Genomic DNA, 17,335 nt, shown 5'->3' with positions numbered 1-17,335 from the left:
CCAATGTCTGTTGTTTCCTGTAATGAGAAATCATTTGCTATATAGATGAAATAGCAATTGCGTTTAACGTCGAAACAATGCTTTGGATAAACAATAAATGCCTTCACCACCACACCACACAATTTTGTGTTTCACAAACCAACGCTATAGACGTTATTGCTCATTAACGTGACGTATAAAAGCGGTTTGGTCGCTATCGACGCACACGTAATTTTCGCGATAAATATATCTAACTTAAAATTTTTGCATTTACTGAACGTTAATATAACCGCATCAAAAATCGTACGAGCTTGCGACCAAACATCCCTGTTTATACAGCGAACCGCAAAACATGTCAATTATTCCCAATTGTATTCTCCAACTTCAAAGAGAGCTGATTATCGTTTCATAAAATCACGTCACATCAATCGCAACATTTATTCTCTTGTTATTTTAACATATTTTGTAAATTTTTGGATTTTTTCAACTCACGAGAAAGGTCGAGAGAGAGAAAAAGATATAAACAAATATAATAACGAATTTTATTATTACTTAATTTTCGATTTAATTAATTTAATAATGTAACGACCATGGGATTTTTCAAACATAAATAATCTTATATATGTACATAACTGCATATTGCACCGATTGGTTTTTTAATGCGCGATACACAGATTAAAATGCAAAATTCGCATTGCGTGATGAAACATTTTACGTAACATTTTATATGCAATTCTCATATTTCAGTTATTTTGTATTAGAGATTACGTGTGAATTAGATATCGTTCGGAATGGATTCTACCGTTGCGTACAGACAGAGAGAAAAAAAAGTATCAAATCACGCAGTGTGTCGACGCGCGTGTACGCGAATCGATTTGAAAAGAGCAGCCCGACGGCAATTTTCCGGGCGTCCCGGGCGAAAAAACCGCCGCGTGCGCGTCACAAAGCGTAAAATGTATAGAGCGTGCTGTCATAGAACACTGACACGGCGCTGACGAAATAAGCGGACAGGTGCGGACGACTGGCCGATAACCCGATGACCCGGATACCTTGGATGATATCGATTAACCGTCGAATGTTCGTGCTACGACCATCAAACGCGTCGGCACCTCGTGTGTGTCACCCCCTTTTCCCTTCACAGCCCGCTATTTTCTGACCGTCGTCTGTCCCTCGAACTCTATAGTCTGTAATACTCGATCTCTTGTATCTCTTGTACTTACCCGACCTCGCCTGTCGTCTCCTCTGGTCTCCTCGCTCAACCGCTCGGCCTGTCCGTCCATCCATCCCTCGGTTACATCCCTTCTCGTCCCTGCTGCGCAACGAAATTGGATTTATGGCTTTATTTTCCTCCTTTGCGGACGACGTCTATCAGCAGATTGCTCGCTGAAAGCGCTGCTTCGTATTACGACGACATAATGGACGTCCCGTGCGACCTTCCGCGCTGCAAACGTAGCGTAATCGAAAAATCTTAAACACAAACACGATAACGGACGCTTTGTTATCTCTCTTTTTTTCCTACGTTCGTCTTGAAACGATCCTTCCGAAATTTGACCGTTATATTACGTTCTCGGTTCTGATGTACAATAATTATAATCTAAATCCAAAAACTCTCCGCTAAAACCTGTTGGTTAAAAGATGAGCTCTCGCTTTCTATTCACGTTCAGAAAATAGAACATGTAATTTCTGGAAATTTTCAGCTATCGCGAAAGTACGAGATCTATTAATATTTCGACATTTCTGCAGAATCGTTTCAGCACTTGACGAGAATAAATATGTATAAACTATAAATACGTAAAACATAGCGCGATATTAAAGTCTGTTTTCTAGTCGATTCTTATATATTTAAGACCGTCTCAAGAAGTCTTGGGACACAGAATTTTAAGATTAGTATCTTAAAACATTACTTAAGAACGGTTTTAAAATAAAAACAAATTAAAAATACCAGCCTGAAATAATTACTACTTTGGCGCGTCATTCTGAAATATTGGGCGAAATGTTACCCGCCATTTTGCGATACTGAAGCACTGCGTCATACATTCTTTACGCATTTTCGTGCATTCTTACTTCTGTTTCCTCATGCCAGACGTACGTTATGTCTGCCTCGTTCAATCACGAAAAGTGACGAAGGGACGTAATGAACAATGAAATAAATAACAATAATTCAGTAATTTACCTGGCGCTCCGTCGCGCCGTTCAACTACAAGCCGACCACCGCCGTGTTGCAACCGCTTCGGTCTGAACTGAGGCGTAAAGAGCCGAGCCCTGCCGAGCACGGGCGATCGACCGATCATGTGACCGAATGAAGTTGGCGTCTGCTTGATTCGCGCGCTTTTCTCCTTCCTCACCTGTTGCGTTCGGCGAGATGCGTCGCGTGTGATTGTTTCGATTTTCTTAGAGAAGTACGAAAGTCAGTGACAGCTTCACACTCGTGACGAGTTTTGTGTTGGAGTTTCGAGTGTATGTGTATGTCTCGTTACGAGAAGTGCGGAGTGCTTACTTTACGCGCGCTTATTTCTTCCCGCGTCGCGACATAACCTACAATTTGATGTGACATCGTCACCGGTGTTGGACATTTCGCAAGGTAAGTATAAAGGATCTGTTGTCGTCATTAAATTGAGTGTTTGGAACAAAAGCCGTATCGTTAATTTGGGGGAAAAGAAACTTGGCTGTTGTCAGTGCTTTTTGTGAAGTGATATTCTTAAAGGAGCCGTGTATTTGAAAAAAGATTAGTAACAACTTTTATATTTTAATTTCTCATTGAGAGATGTTAAGAATGTCAATTTAAATACGTTTTTTCTATTTTTAAATATATATTTACTGGATATTGTTATTTTAAATAAAAAAGGAGTAGACTAACGAAATTAAAAAAGAAATAATGTGTGTCATTGTTATTCACAACAGTTACTGTAGTCGTACACATAAAAATTACTCGATATGATCTCTTAATTGAGCTTTAGAGATAAATATTACATACTGAAATTTTTGCAGTTTATATTGCCCAAGCATGGCAATGCTAGATTATCTTTCTGCTGAACTCACTGCCACTTGTGCTGCAATTGGATATTATGATGGAACTACTTACCATTTAGACAAGAATTGCTTAGGTAAAGATTTACTTTGATTTGTTTTGAAATGACATATTAAAGTGAGATAAAATATTTAATAGTATATCAATTTTTTAATAGAAGTTATAAAGGATCTTATCAGATATCTTAAAAGAGATGACGATACACATACTATAAGACGCTTTCTTGGACAAACAAGATTACTTCAGACAGATCTTGTAAAGATTCTTATACATCATGTTAAAAATATTGAACTTTGGGATGTTTTGTTGCGGTACGTGTTAGTGTACAAATAGAGTTAAATATATTGAACGTTATGACTCACAAGTAGAGTTGAATATATTGAACGTTATTACTCACAAGTAGAGTTGAATAAATATATTCAATATATGAACCATAACTCCCATACTTTATGTAAGAACATAACAATATGTTATTTATCTATTTCTTTTAAACAGATTACTTATTAATTTGACAAGCTCTGCGTTTGTAATTTACAATGAACAGATACCTACTGAAAAAACAATGCGTAGTTTCTATCAACAAATTGTTACATATTTACAAGAGTATAAAGCAGCGTTAACCGATGAGAATGTGTGGTTGGCAGTGGCTGGTCGTTTGGGGACTCTATTTAACATTGTAAGTGGAGAAATTTTATGTCCTTGTAATGCACACAGATTTTATCAGTGTTTTAAGATAATTTTTACTTTTTAGGATAGTAAAGAAAGAGAAGAAGAAAACGAATTAACAATTGAAAGAATTCTTGCTTTTATTAGAAATGTATTGCAAGTGCCACCTAATGACAATGATAAAAGAGCTGATAATGATGCCACTGTTCATGATGAGGTGAATTATGTCAACATTCAAATTTTTTTATTCTTTAAATATGTTACATCGAATATTGTTTTAAGTGGCATACATAAATTTTTTTTGTAGCTATTATTTGCATTTCATGCATCTGGTATAGTGGATATTATATTATTTATTGTTAGTAACAAGAATGAACAACAATACCACATGCAAATTTTAGAGGTATATACAGCACATTAGTTATATTTATCTAATTTTTATATTTTATTTATATATTTTATTTCAACATAATTCTATAAAAATACTGTTACTAAGAACTTATTGTTTATTATTCGTGAACTTGTTATTCGTAAATAATATTTTCATACTTTGCTAGATTATATCTTTAATGTTACGTGAGCAAAATGCAAGTTTGTTGGCTGCATCTGGATTGCAACGTAGCACCGCTGAAAGAGAAAATGACGAGGCTAGTCTCGTAGCCTTGCGACAAAAAGAGCTACGTGAAAAAATTTACAAAGTAAAAAAGTACGCTGGGTCAAGGTGAGTTTATATGTATTATTATTTATAAATAAAAAAATTATTAAAATTTATCGATAAAATAATATGAGTAATTGAGTGTTCTACAGAATTTATGCGTATGTACAATACATTGCGATTCTTTGTGTCAAAAGAAACACTTTTCCACTAAATTACATCCAAGTAGTTATTTTTAAATGAGAGTAATTTAAAACTCACAAATGAGCGCTTTAACAATAAGGTACGCATGAATCAGAGACATTACACTGGACTTATATACGCTGTTTTATTATTTCTTTTAAAGATTTTTATAATGACTATGCATGATATCTAGCACAAAGAATTGCGTTATGTATTTTATATACACGAATTCTGGGATACTATTCTGTATACTATCTATACAATGTTAAAAACAAAATTACATTTGTTTTACTTGTGCTATAAATTAAATAATAATTAAAAATCAAGAAAAAAAGAGAGATATATTGTGTAAATTAATTTTTCTCTAATTAATTTAAAATAATTTCTTTAATATAAAACAATACAAATGTAGTTATGAAATAAATAGGATTTATACGACACATGTTTACTTAAAAATTTGTTTTACTTGAAAAAAATTCGTTAAAAATTAATGATATTCGAATTAAATTTGCCTTTTTTAAATATGTACTTCTAATTTTATTTATTTAATATGACAACGTCTTGTCATAACAACGTTTGTGAACTTAATTCAGTTCTATTCATACATTAGCTTTATTATCCGTACGTTTTCACTGTGATACACGGGAGAATGCATTTAATGCGAATAGCTACCGCGTAATTATCACTTTAATGAGCGGCCACAGCTAAAAGCCTGTGATCGTAAAAAAGGGATGACTAAAAGGCGCCGATTGCTACTTGACGGATGCCTTTGGGAGTTACCGTGTGTTCGCGATACGATATGCGTATAATGAATATGACCTAGTTTTTAAGGTAGGACCACCCGAAGCATGAATAGAAGCTTTTATCCACTTGTTGGAGAGAAGCGAGCCGTATTCTTGTAACGAGCGCGTTCCAGAAGCCTGTGAATGCGCGCATCCACGTCTTCGCGAAAGGCTTTTTACGAGTTGAAAGGGACTGGATGCGGTGAAAAGATCTCTCCGCCTTCCGCGTGTTCTCAATCGATCGATGGAAAGATAATTTGATCGGAAAACGATAAAGCAGCGCCTAGCTGTGTCACGAACACAGATCTCTTTTTGATAGCAATAGTAAACATAGGAACAAAATTGGATAGCAGCTAGTGTACGTGCTCGCCGTATTTTTATTTATTGTGTTTCCACAATATTCTCACATATTGTGTGCGCACACACACACACACACACACACACACACACACACACACACACACATTATACATATGTACATTTTTGTACAGGAAGTATTTTAATATTTGAGATTGTTTTTTTTTAAATTCGTAATGTTTTTACATAGCTAAATGCAAATTTAAAATTATTTTGAATTTTATTTGTGATTATGCCATCGATAAACTTTTCGAAAATTTAGCTATTTGTTTAAATAGAGAAGAATGATGGACATGAACTTCTCTCGTAAGAAAAAAAGTATAAGAAAATGGATAGGGTTCGCGTCTTCGTCATTTAGGAAACTATCTGTTGTTGACAGCTGCTCTCTATTCTATTGATTGAATCTTGATTTTTGCTCATGGAATCATGGCTGAAATTGAATTCGAATGACCAGTTCTCTTTTTAGTAGCAAAGGACCGCATTATACTCGCTTCTCAATTCGTAGAGACGATAAAGAAGGGAGACGCGAAAGCTAAACAAGAAATCCAATCTTTATTTGAATCGTACATATTATTCTTCCGACGTTGTATATCATATTCTATTACACGTTATGTTTACATTTAAAAAGTTCAAAAATATATTTTATTTTATGAATAACTTCAATTTCTGATATTATATTTTTATTTTATTAATTAGACACTCACGATTCGGCGGTACTTATGTCGTGCAAAATATGAAAGCTATCGGAGAAAATCAAATGATATGCCATAAACCGTATCAAAAAATTGAAGCAGTGGAATTTGGTCACGATAAGGTAAATTTTGCAAGTTGATTACTAATTTGTAACCTTTCCCTGTCTTTCTGTTTCCGACAATGTAGAGATAGCTCAGAGTTCGTATTCTTGAAAAATATTGCATACAAAAATATTCAAGAATACTATAGTATGCGTTACGTATATTACAGATTTTCTTAGTATTTTTGTATGTGATATTTTTTGAGATTATGGCTCCTTATTGTGTGTTATATTCGAGTTTTATTTGAACGAAATTGTCGAGTATGAATAGAAGGCACATATCTTTTTCAACAGAAAAGAGTGAAGCGACGCAGAGATAAAATGAGCCTGCAAGACGCCAAGGAAGAACGCACGTCTGTCCTCAGCGTACGGCTCTTTCTAAAAGAATTTTGTGTAGAATTTCTAAGCGGAGCTTACAACCCCGTGATGAAATTCACTCGATCTTGCTTCATCAATGACCCTCATGGCCAAGCAGTGGAAGCAGCTGTCTATCTGTGGGTCTTACGTTTCTTCATGGAGTTCAATCGACATTACAAGTTTCAAGTGAAATATGTAAGGTAAATCTTCGCGCTTTAAGTTTCTCATAGTGTAGTCTACATTGTCGCATACCTCGGCTAAAGAGGCAGAAAGCGAGACAGTTTACGAACTCGTTTTACGCATCGTCGCTTTCTTTCGGATCTTGTCTAGAAAGAAAATTCTCCAGCGTCCGCGCGAACAGGCTGAACCATCTAACTTTATGTCATAGAATAATTTTTACAACGATTTTGAATGGAATTAAATGTCATAGAATGTCTATATTAATATAATTTTTTTGAAATGATAAACATTTATTTAAATTATTTTTTTGTATCAAAGGTTTGTTAAAATTTATTTATTAAGCTAGATCTGTACTGATCCTATACATATATTTACACATTTCTTGATTAAACAATGTATGTATGTTATATAGTTCGTATTTTGTTTACAATTCGTTAGCTACGATATACGCCAATGTATATAATCCTCCATTTTTGTTGGATCAAATTTTATTGGCAGATTGATTCACTGGTATCGATTTTTGTTACAATCATAAAACTAGAAAAAAAAGTTATTTTTATTTTATATATTCTTTGCACATTTAAAAAATTTGAATATTTTGTATTATTAATCGTAAGTTCCCGAAAAAGTACGTTAAAAAATGATTTATTTTACTATCTAGCGAAACTATATCTACAGAAGTGTTTTATTTAGTGCAAAGACAAATGGACCAATATTATGAGATGATAATAGTCGATAAAAAAAAGATACCACTTTGGTCTCGTAGATTACATTTGGCATTAAAGGCGTATCAGGTAGGAATTTTATGATAATTAGTATTAACGTAAATGAATATTTGAAGAAGCTAACAAAAATACATCTCACGTTTTAGGAACTTCTTAACACTCTTATGGCAATGGATAAGAATAGCGATGATGGTGTTAGGGAATCTAGCAAGATAATTAAAAGCAATATCTTTTATGTCCCGGAATATCGGGAAACGATACTCTCTCAGCTTTTGTGCTTCGATGAAGTTAAAATGTCACGGTGAGTTAATAGAACTTCGTCATCATTATTATTATTATCGCAAAAATAGATTGTAAACGTCGCATAAATAAATTGTGTAATTTTATCGTTTTGATTACTACAAAAGTAAAAAATTGAAAGTGGCTTGAAACATTTTAAAAAGAAACTAATAGAAATTACGAAGGGAAAAAAAATTATTAAAAGGAAAAAAAATTGATTTCATAGTTATGCTTTTATTATTTTTAATTGTCAGTCATTCCCCTTTTAATTTGGCAGAATAAGTCGCTAATCCTTCATGAATCCCTCGCAAATTTCTCGTGAATTTTTAGCAGGCTGTAGTAACGTGATGCAGATATCACAAAAAGTTATGCGACGCGTCATCCTACGCTGAACAATGCACGTCTCTACCGAGCAAATTCGCGTCATGGAGAGAGGAGAGAGAGAGAGAGAGAGAGAGAGAGAGAGAGAGAGAGAGAGAGAGAGAGAGAGAAAGAGAGAACTCTTTACCGAAAGTTTTATCTACCGCAGACAGATTGATTCACTTTCGGATCAATCGGTTCGACCAGCCAGGAAGCCACTCTGGCTCCCTCCGATGCTGTTCCTTTTCGACTATTTCTCTTCTTCGGCGGCTGGTCTCGGTAGCTCGCACCCACCCGGTTTCTTCCTCCCTTCTACGGTTCCTCGGCGGAATAAACAACTTTTATCGACCTTCCGGCCGGCGAAATGGGAAAAGGCGGTGGGCGTTCAACTTGCTACGAGTTTGACGGGTTTTGCGCGGATTTCCACGACGGAAATGTAAGGGTGGCGCGACGTACCGCAATGCCACATTGCTGCTACTTTGACATTACAGGGACGCTGACGAAAACAGGACGACGGCTCCGTCAAACTTTAGCTTTGATGGCGGTAGCGCGCGTTGCCGGAACTAAATTGACAAATTAATGCGCGAGTAGCAGGATTGAATTAATTTCTTGTCACAAGGAAGGAAGGAAAGCGGTTTAAGTTTACCATCGGCTTAAAACAATGTAATTACATGAATATGCTTATCTTTTAGGCAGTACTTAGTGGATCTTATCACAACTATTCATACATTTCTGAAAATGCTTGAACATTACTGTCGGAAAGGCCAGCGACATCTCGTAGTTCAAAAAATAAAGTTAAAGAGAAAAAAAGCTAAAAAGGGAAAAAGTAAGATTTGTTTTTGTATTGTTTAGAAGAATTTAAAAATAATATTAAATAAAATTTGATATGCACGTATAAAATTGTTTAATTTCTTTTAACCAGAGTCTACTCAGGAAAACGTAACTACAGCTCCTACTTTGGAAGAACGTTGGGATATTATTGGTCCCGAATTATCTGCTGTTATGCGCGATGCCGTTATACCTGTAGTAGTGCCGTTTGACGCAACCTTAGACATGCCTATCGACGATCAAAAGTACGTGTTAACATTAATAGTTAAGTAGAATAATATTTACATTTATTATTGATGTATTTGTTGAAATGATTGAAAATATATACTTGTCTACGATTTCTTTTTTGTTCTGATTGTAGAACGAACGCTATGAAGAGAATTCAGAAATTAATGCGACAAAGAAACTTGGAACAGGCAGTTGGTCTTCTACGTGCAGCAAGGTAAGAGATTTGTTTATTTTGAGAAGTGATTTCTAGAAAGTAGCTCGTTGTCATGAAACTCGTGCTGAAGCGATGGCAATGTTGTTCATTGTTGTTTATTTTGAGAATCAGTTTTGCACCTAAACCATTGTCATGCAATGCGACGAGTGAGTTACAAAGTAACGACATCTCTGTTACTTTGTTTAATTGAAATGCGACAGATTACTTGCATTAAAATATTGTATATAATTATAATATCTCGCTTGCAACATCGTAATTTATGTTCTAGATGATTAATACATATGTAAATTTTTATGGAATTTTTAATTTAGTCGTGATAAAAAAATCTTCTATTTCCTATCTCTGGATTTTTTAATTTTTAATTCACGTTATTTTTTAACAATATATTAATAGAAATATCTTTGTTTTTTTATCTTTTTATACATTTATAACGCTTATATTTTTGTAAGGGAATTTAACAGTTTTCGATTACAAAAGATATATTTTCGAGGTAAGTCAGTTAATTACGGGGATTGTGCAGGCTTTGTTTTGTCAAACAAAGGCGTTCATTATGTTAGGGTTAGAGGGTCAGTAAGAACATGGGATTTATTCACGTAAACTTGATGAATTTTGGATCCTTTGAGCCAAGCGCGTATATAGTATATACGAAATATAACATAAATAAAAGTAAAATAGAGATAGTAATATAATAATGACGTAAATACGCGTATATATTAATATACTTTCTGATTACATAACAAAAGTTATGATTCGGTTTATTCTTTTTTTCATGTTATTTATAATATTTTCTTGAATTATTTATAAGTATTGTATATATAAAATCATATGATATACTTAACCAAGTTCGTTTATTATCTTACTATTTTTATTAAAAAAATTAATTCTTAAAAAATGTTCTATAAAAAAATGGTTGATGAAAAACTTATTACTCTCTTGTGATTTTCGTTAGACTTGATCATAATTCCTGTAATATATTAATTACGCTTATTGAGCTATTTGAGATTTTTTTTGGCTTTGTGCACCGACCAGTCACACGGCCAATTAACTGGCGAAAAGCCAAGCGTTTGCACTGCCGCAGATATTTACATTACATTAAATCTGAAAGGGATCTACCGCGCTCTTGTAACGCGTCGGTATACACCGGTTCATCGGGGTGAACCGGTACCCAACCAACTCTTTGAAGTGTTCCAGCTCTAAATGTGCCTATGAGTCATGTCCCTCCGTCAACTTGTTTCTGCGTTCTACCTCGCCAACCCTTCTCCCTCTAAGGCTTAATCGCTGCCTCGATGCTTTTCTGCGAGATTCGATATACCCTTCGCTGATAAACTCCGTCGACGTGTAAATAGATTCTTTACGCGGCTTGTCTCAAAGCATTTTCGCTTTTACGCTATAAACGCGTATATAGATCGTGTATGTCTTAAATTTTCTTTATACAGAATGACTCAATAAATATAAAGAAAATAACTAATTTATCATCTAAATTTCACAATCTGAAATTATCTCGTCAGTGACATTTAAAAATAACCGTTGTGCGCTAAGACGTTAGTTTTAATTGAGGATACCGGATACAAGGCGTTGTACCATTAATCTTTAACTTTATTAGTTCTATCAGATTGGAGTGCCGTGATATAACCGCGGGGATAAAAGTCGGGTTTATCGTCACTGCCTTCCTCTATCATAAAACTATGAAATTATAGTCCCTTCCGCGATTTTTCTTTACGTGATATCATCGCTGCGAACTACTTTAGGAGATTGTACGTAGTATTCCGTCGTCCATTTTATGGGGGTAATGTTTACTATGGCCGGTACACAATGGTAGTCTGTAGGACCATGCCGACCTTGTGCACACAAGGGGATAAAAGTAGCAGACTGTTGGCTACGGCCATACATAGACTACGCCTAGGCGCAGACAATATTGTTAATAAGGCATTTACGGTAATACGTAGGTACGTAAGACAAACAGTGTAATACCCCCTATTCTCTTCGCGTACACGTCTTCGTTTCTCGGTTACGATAGTGCTTCTGGTAATCGTGTTTCGTTTGCCTAGCAAATACTCCGTCGTCTGGCTACTGGTTTTAGCCCTCTAATTTTCCATTTGCACCGTCTGCGACTCTCCAACCCGTACAGTGATTTTAACTTACGAATTGCGTAAGATGATTACGACTTACTATGAAAAAAAAATCTGCTTCAATTTATCATTTTCTTTATATCTAATCGCAGTGCAGTAATGATTTCATTGTTTGCGAAGCTTGAAATTTCCTTTCACTATATATTTTAGGATATGATTAATATGTTGAAACAAAATCTAGTTTATTTAAGAACATTGGAAATATGTTTCTAGAATAACTTTGTCTTCTTGCGTACAGTTAGGAGGATAATAAAAAAAAAAGAGAAGAATATCTGTAGGGAGAAATCTTGGAGAGAATCCTTAAAGAGAACTTGTAAGAAGTATGATAATGTAAATACATGTAAGTGCTTCTCTGTGACAATTTAATATCCAAGTCCGAAGGCTGATTCATCACTTTGAGTCTTTGCCAAGCATGAAAATGGACGTGTCGAAATTATCTATTTCATGTCTGGCAAAGCGGTATCGGCTTGTATGTCGGAACGCTGAGTCGGAGGACGACGACGACGACGCCGGCGACGACGACGACGATGACGACGACGGGCACGGCGCGGCGCGTCTGAGAGATTCCATTGTCGCGGAACTTCAAATCGAGGGATAATGGGGATTGTATGCTGCTGAATTTCTATTCAGGAAGCCAGCAGCCAGCAGCCAGCACCAGCGTCGTACGAGCCACTTCTTCCGCTTCGGGGACAGCATCCTTCCTCTTCTTTTGCGTCCTCTTCTTTTGCGTCAGCTTATTGGATTCATCTTCAGCGAAGAAAATTTCGGAAAGCTTTCCGAAAGTGGACCGGACTCTCTTGACCTGCGAATCTAAAATGCGTTATACAGCGCGACTCGTGATTAGTGTATGAAACGATAAGACTGAATTTCTTATCCAAATGGCAATTATAAAAATTAATGAATATTTTTTTATAATTAAGTTTTAATAATGTAAATCAGTAGTGAGAAAATATATTTTTCTAATTTCAAGTTGGTATTACTACTTAGTCAAAAATAGACGCTTTAATTATTATATAGACTCAATTAATTTAATATATATTCAATATAACTGAAATCAAAAGAATCAACTACAGTCGAATTTTATAATGGTTTTTGTCCTAGATTTTACTTTATTTTTAGTGTTTTGTACGCTAGCTACGACTCGACTAATGTGCACTATATGGATTACGTGTTTGCTCGCGTGTAAACGTGGATGGATCATGTCCGAACTTGATTTCAATCCGAGTCGTATATTGTAAAACGTATAGATGTGTGTCGCGTGTATACGCATAAAACGAAACGCGTTCTATGTGCATACGTATCCGCGTTAGAATCGTCCATACGCTTCGCTTTTATATAGTACAATTGCAACTAAGTGCGATTTCATGTCAAGTGACCAAATCCAATTCTCTGGATTTTAATGCGACTCCAGCTCTATTAGGACGAAGTAAAGTAGAAACGATTTTCATTATCAATCGCGCAATTCTATGACAATGGAAGGAAGAAGAAAAGATTTTTATCGCCATTGTTATTTTTACAACTGAAAGCTATATGATTACAGTGCAAAAGTATTGATAAAGAAATCCATCATCGTAATATTATAATTTTTATTGTACTCTTTATAGTTTGTGATTCCTTATCTCTTTTCTGTTTGAATATGCAAATATTGAGTTTAATCACCTGTAGAATTTTTTCATAGTTATAATCTTTTCACGGAAAGATCTTGCTGAATTAGCTAAAAATTTAACTACATATACAGAGATAAAAATAATTTTATTGGACCATCCAAATAATTATGTAGAATGTTCAAGCTAAGATAAAGTTAAAATGTTTTTGCAACGTTGCTTATCATGCTTGAGCGTTATTATTTTGATGATTCAACAAAATTATGTTTAAATCTGCTTTTAGCTTTTTGAATACTTTAACAAAACCGTTGTTACTATGTGGCTGCAAATTTTTGTAGTTTATAATACTTGATTCGATGTATTTAAAACTGGAATTGAATAATAATAATTATAATTTCTCTCTCTCTCTCTCTCTCTCTCTCTCTCTCTTTCTCTATCGTAACAATCTTAATAATCTTATAATCTTTATATATTTGCCAATACATACTTACAGAGATATTTAATAAAATATATTGACAAAAAATTTTATAGATATTTAAGTTTGCAAGAAAATAATTCTCAATTATTAAAAAAAAAAATTTTATATGATAAATAAATTAGAAATTGTATAACAGCACAAAGTTCTTTTCTCATGAGAATAGTTTTTTACAGTGAAGCTGTATATATTTTTTATATATAATTAAAAAATTGTAAATAAATGTTTTCAGTATACATTTAAAACGAATGAAGTGATATTTGAGAATCATACCATTGTGTAATGTAAGGTTAAAAGTGTTCCAGCATTAGCTACACCTTTCTTCGGAGCGTTCCTGAAAACGTGACTTTACCTTTGTTTCCTAGTCACGTTCGCACATGACCATCTGTTTTCTTTTTTCTGAATTCTCATAAAGTATATAGGGTGTCTTACACCCTTACAACTAAGCCAGCTTTTATATGTCTTGGATGTAATTTTTTTTAAATAAAAGTGTGTAGAGGGACCAATGATTTGTAAACTATGAGAGATTGGAAATAAGTACTGAAACAGTTATATTATACAAAGTAAAATAAAAAATATTTTATACAAAAAATAAAATTATTAAAAGTCTTATTTGGAGAGAATTATATTATTTTTTTTTTAGTATATGTGAGGTCATATAACTCAATTTTTATCAATTTTGTAGTTAGTGAATTTTGCAAAATTTCTGAATCGCAAATGCATGTCGTGGTAAATTTTAATGATAAATTTAACAAAATTTAAATATATATATATATTGGCTTGCTTCGTTGCTATTTTTATCTTCGAAAGTCTTTCTTCTTTCTTACGTGCCTCTTCTCTATTTCCTCGTCCAACGATGGCGGTGGCACTTTCCGCTTTGTGGCCCTAAGATACACAGATACTTTGTAAAGGAGATGCATATGTGTCAGTATCAACGATAGTGTAGATAGCGTAGATAGGTGGGTCGACGAAGAATAAGGGTTGGGTGTGAGCACTTGACGCAAGGAGTCCGATGTTGGTGTAGATCGTGGTGAGGCTCTCATGCTCAAAGGAACCTTCTATGAGACTCATTGAGTTTGCCACTTGGACTTCTCATCGCGTTGCTACTCTGCACCAAATCTTCCTTAGTCGTATATTTTCAGATAATGAATTTCTTTTATTTAATCATATCAAGATTATTGAGAATTTATGAATTTATTATTCCATACATTATTTATAGGATTAGAAATTTTTTATGAATATGGAACTTTTGATGATATTGTAATTTAGAAAAAGTGTTACAACTTTTTACAAAGAATTTTATCTGATTTAAAAAATGTGATTTCATATAATGTTATCAATATAATATTACAAAATAATTAATGTTTTCATCTCGCGCGGTCCATGGTAAAAAGATTCAACTACAAATAATTTTCAATATTTAATATATCGAACCTTTTATGAAATATAAAGTTTGTGCAGTTTGTAATTAGTTTTATATATATATATATGAGAATTTACATTGCTGAACTTTAGAGCTAGTAAACTGTTTATGATGGCGTAACGTACCATGCTTTTAAGTTGTTGCCAAGCTTCTCTTACATTATAGTTATTATTAATGTAATTATATTAATAACTATAACTTATTAATGTAATTATCAATAATTTACTCAAGAATATTAAAAATAGATATTTGAATAAAATTATGTTACAGAGAAATCTGGCCCGAGAATGACTGTTTCGGAAAAGTGGATATACTTCCCGAGGAAGAATTTCTAGCTCTTCGCGAAATCTTCTTTGCAGATCTGGGTGGTGAGTTATTTTATTTTTAATTTTATATTTTTGATAATAAACATAAATATTTCTTAATAATGTTCTTAAGATCATATAAATAAAATTTGTGACAATATACGTTACAATACGAGTATATATTAACTGGATAGGAAATAAAATATGTATTGACAATTATTAGCAACTCATTCGCGATGGATTTAAAATTTAGTACTTTAAATTCTTTAAAAGCACGGGTTGTTAACATTTTTTACTCTCTTGAGGATTGCCAGTACAACTTCAGTCTATCGAGAAACTTATATCCTGTCTGCATATATACCCTGTGAGAAAAGAGTAGTCTCCTGCTTTACGTCCGCCTAATTATAAAGAGCAAAGTCTGTTATTAAGTTAAAGCATGGAAGTAATGAGCTGTTTTCCTTCCTTTACGAAGGAGAGTTCGTTACGACTGCTGATTTATTGAATTATAAAGTTTGCTCAATATTTTGGAAGAAAAACTTGAACGTGCACGAAAGTGTACTAATAATTGCCTTTTTTCTACATTTTTTTTTGTTAAGAAAGCATCACGAGAGAAGAAAGATATATTAAATATACGAATTTATTGGAGGCTTTAGCAAGGACGATTTGTAATAACTGGCGCATATATCACGACACAAATTTAATTAAACGCGCCGTTGGTATTCATTTCACGCGCCTAATTTATGTGTGAATAACTACGCTATTCAGTGCTGAGATTTCGCGACGATTCGAGCTCGCCATGTATTTATCTCTGTATATTACCACTACAATAATAGCTGTCATAAACGTTTAAAATCTTTTAATTTTAATGTTATACTTTTACAAACAAGTGCTTATTTTAATGAAAGAAGATAATTGTTGCATTTTAAAACTTCTCTATGTTTTAATTTACAACGTAAATTATTTTATTCTACAAAAATTGCCACTGTTATTAAATACTTCATTCGGATTGAGGTACGTAAAGTGTAACAAATCGGAGTCTTTTTCACAATTAAAATTTTTTTTTTTTTAACATAATTTAAGAAGAAAAAATTATAATTTTTAATGAATTTTGTAATGAAATTTGTGTTACTAAGATAGAATGGTCATTTTATAATATTTCGTTTTAAATTGTGTTTCTGAGACTTGTTTAGCTTATAAAAAATTGGTATAAATCTATTAAATTTATCGTTACGAATATACTAGTAATGTCTCGTTACACATTACGCGTTTGACTTCCTTCCGTCATACGTTTTGATTTCTCGCCACGAATGTCGGTGTAATAAAGAACGTTTACGATCGCATGAATTACGATCCGTTGCACTGAATTCCACAATTTATACGATATGACAATACTGTCATGCGCGTCTCATTCTATAGATGGCAGCGGGCTGACAAAGTCGTTAAATGTTAATCTCTCTCTCTTTATGTCCTGCCAACGTACTGTAGTCATTGTGCAGTATTCATCTATAGAGGGTGTTTTATATAAAACATCAAAAGCCGACATTCAGACTGTTTTATTTTACGACGTGAGTATGTCTAAAGCACTTCTCCATTATCTTTACCACGCGTCCACGCGTCAGAATCGCGTGCGCAATCTTTACTGATTTTAAAATAGTTCCTGTTATTCTTTATTTCTATAGAGAAATAATTTTTGAAGAAGGACGAAGAAAAATCTCATATTTTATTTATTTTTATTAAGTGCACTTTAGTGCATTGGAACAACTCATAAATATCTAATGTAAAAAA

The 17,335-nt window shown here is 33.7% G+C and overlaps 1 protein-coding gene across 1 annotated transcript; it reads left to right on the top strand.

The window, feature by feature from the left end:
- The first annotated feature begins 2,330 nt into the window (after positions 1-2,330).
- Positions 2,331-15,696, top strand: LOC108751445 (protein timeless homolog). Its single transcript, XM_018491650.1, is given in 15 exon segments — positions 2,331-2,560; positions 2,968-3,083; positions 3,165-3,318; positions 3,503-3,683; positions 3,759-3,890; positions 3,981-4,076; positions 4,231-4,394; positions 6,347-6,464; positions 6,738-7,000; positions 7,642-7,774; positions 7,852-8,006; positions 9,037-9,170; positions 9,267-9,417; positions 9,534-9,614; positions 15,516-15,696. Coding segments are annotated over 14 exon segments (2,043 nt in total). The 5' UTR covers positions 2,331-2,560; positions 2,968-2,983.
- The last annotated feature ends 1,639 nt before the right edge of the window (positions 15,697-17,335 follow it).

The sequence above is a fragment of the Trachymyrmex septentrionalis genome, unplaced genomic scaffold (genome assembly GCF_001594115.1).
Source record: "Trachymyrmex septentrionalis isolate Tsep2-gDNA-1 unplaced genomic scaffold, Tsep1.0 scaffold44, whole genome shotgun sequence".
In the NCBI taxonomy this organism is placed as follows: Eukaryota; Metazoa; Arthropoda; class Insecta; order Hymenoptera; family Formicidae; genus Trachymyrmex; species Trachymyrmex septentrionalis.
Note: the sequence above shows the minus strand (reverse complement) of the source record. Positions and strands in the feature narration are given on the sequence as shown.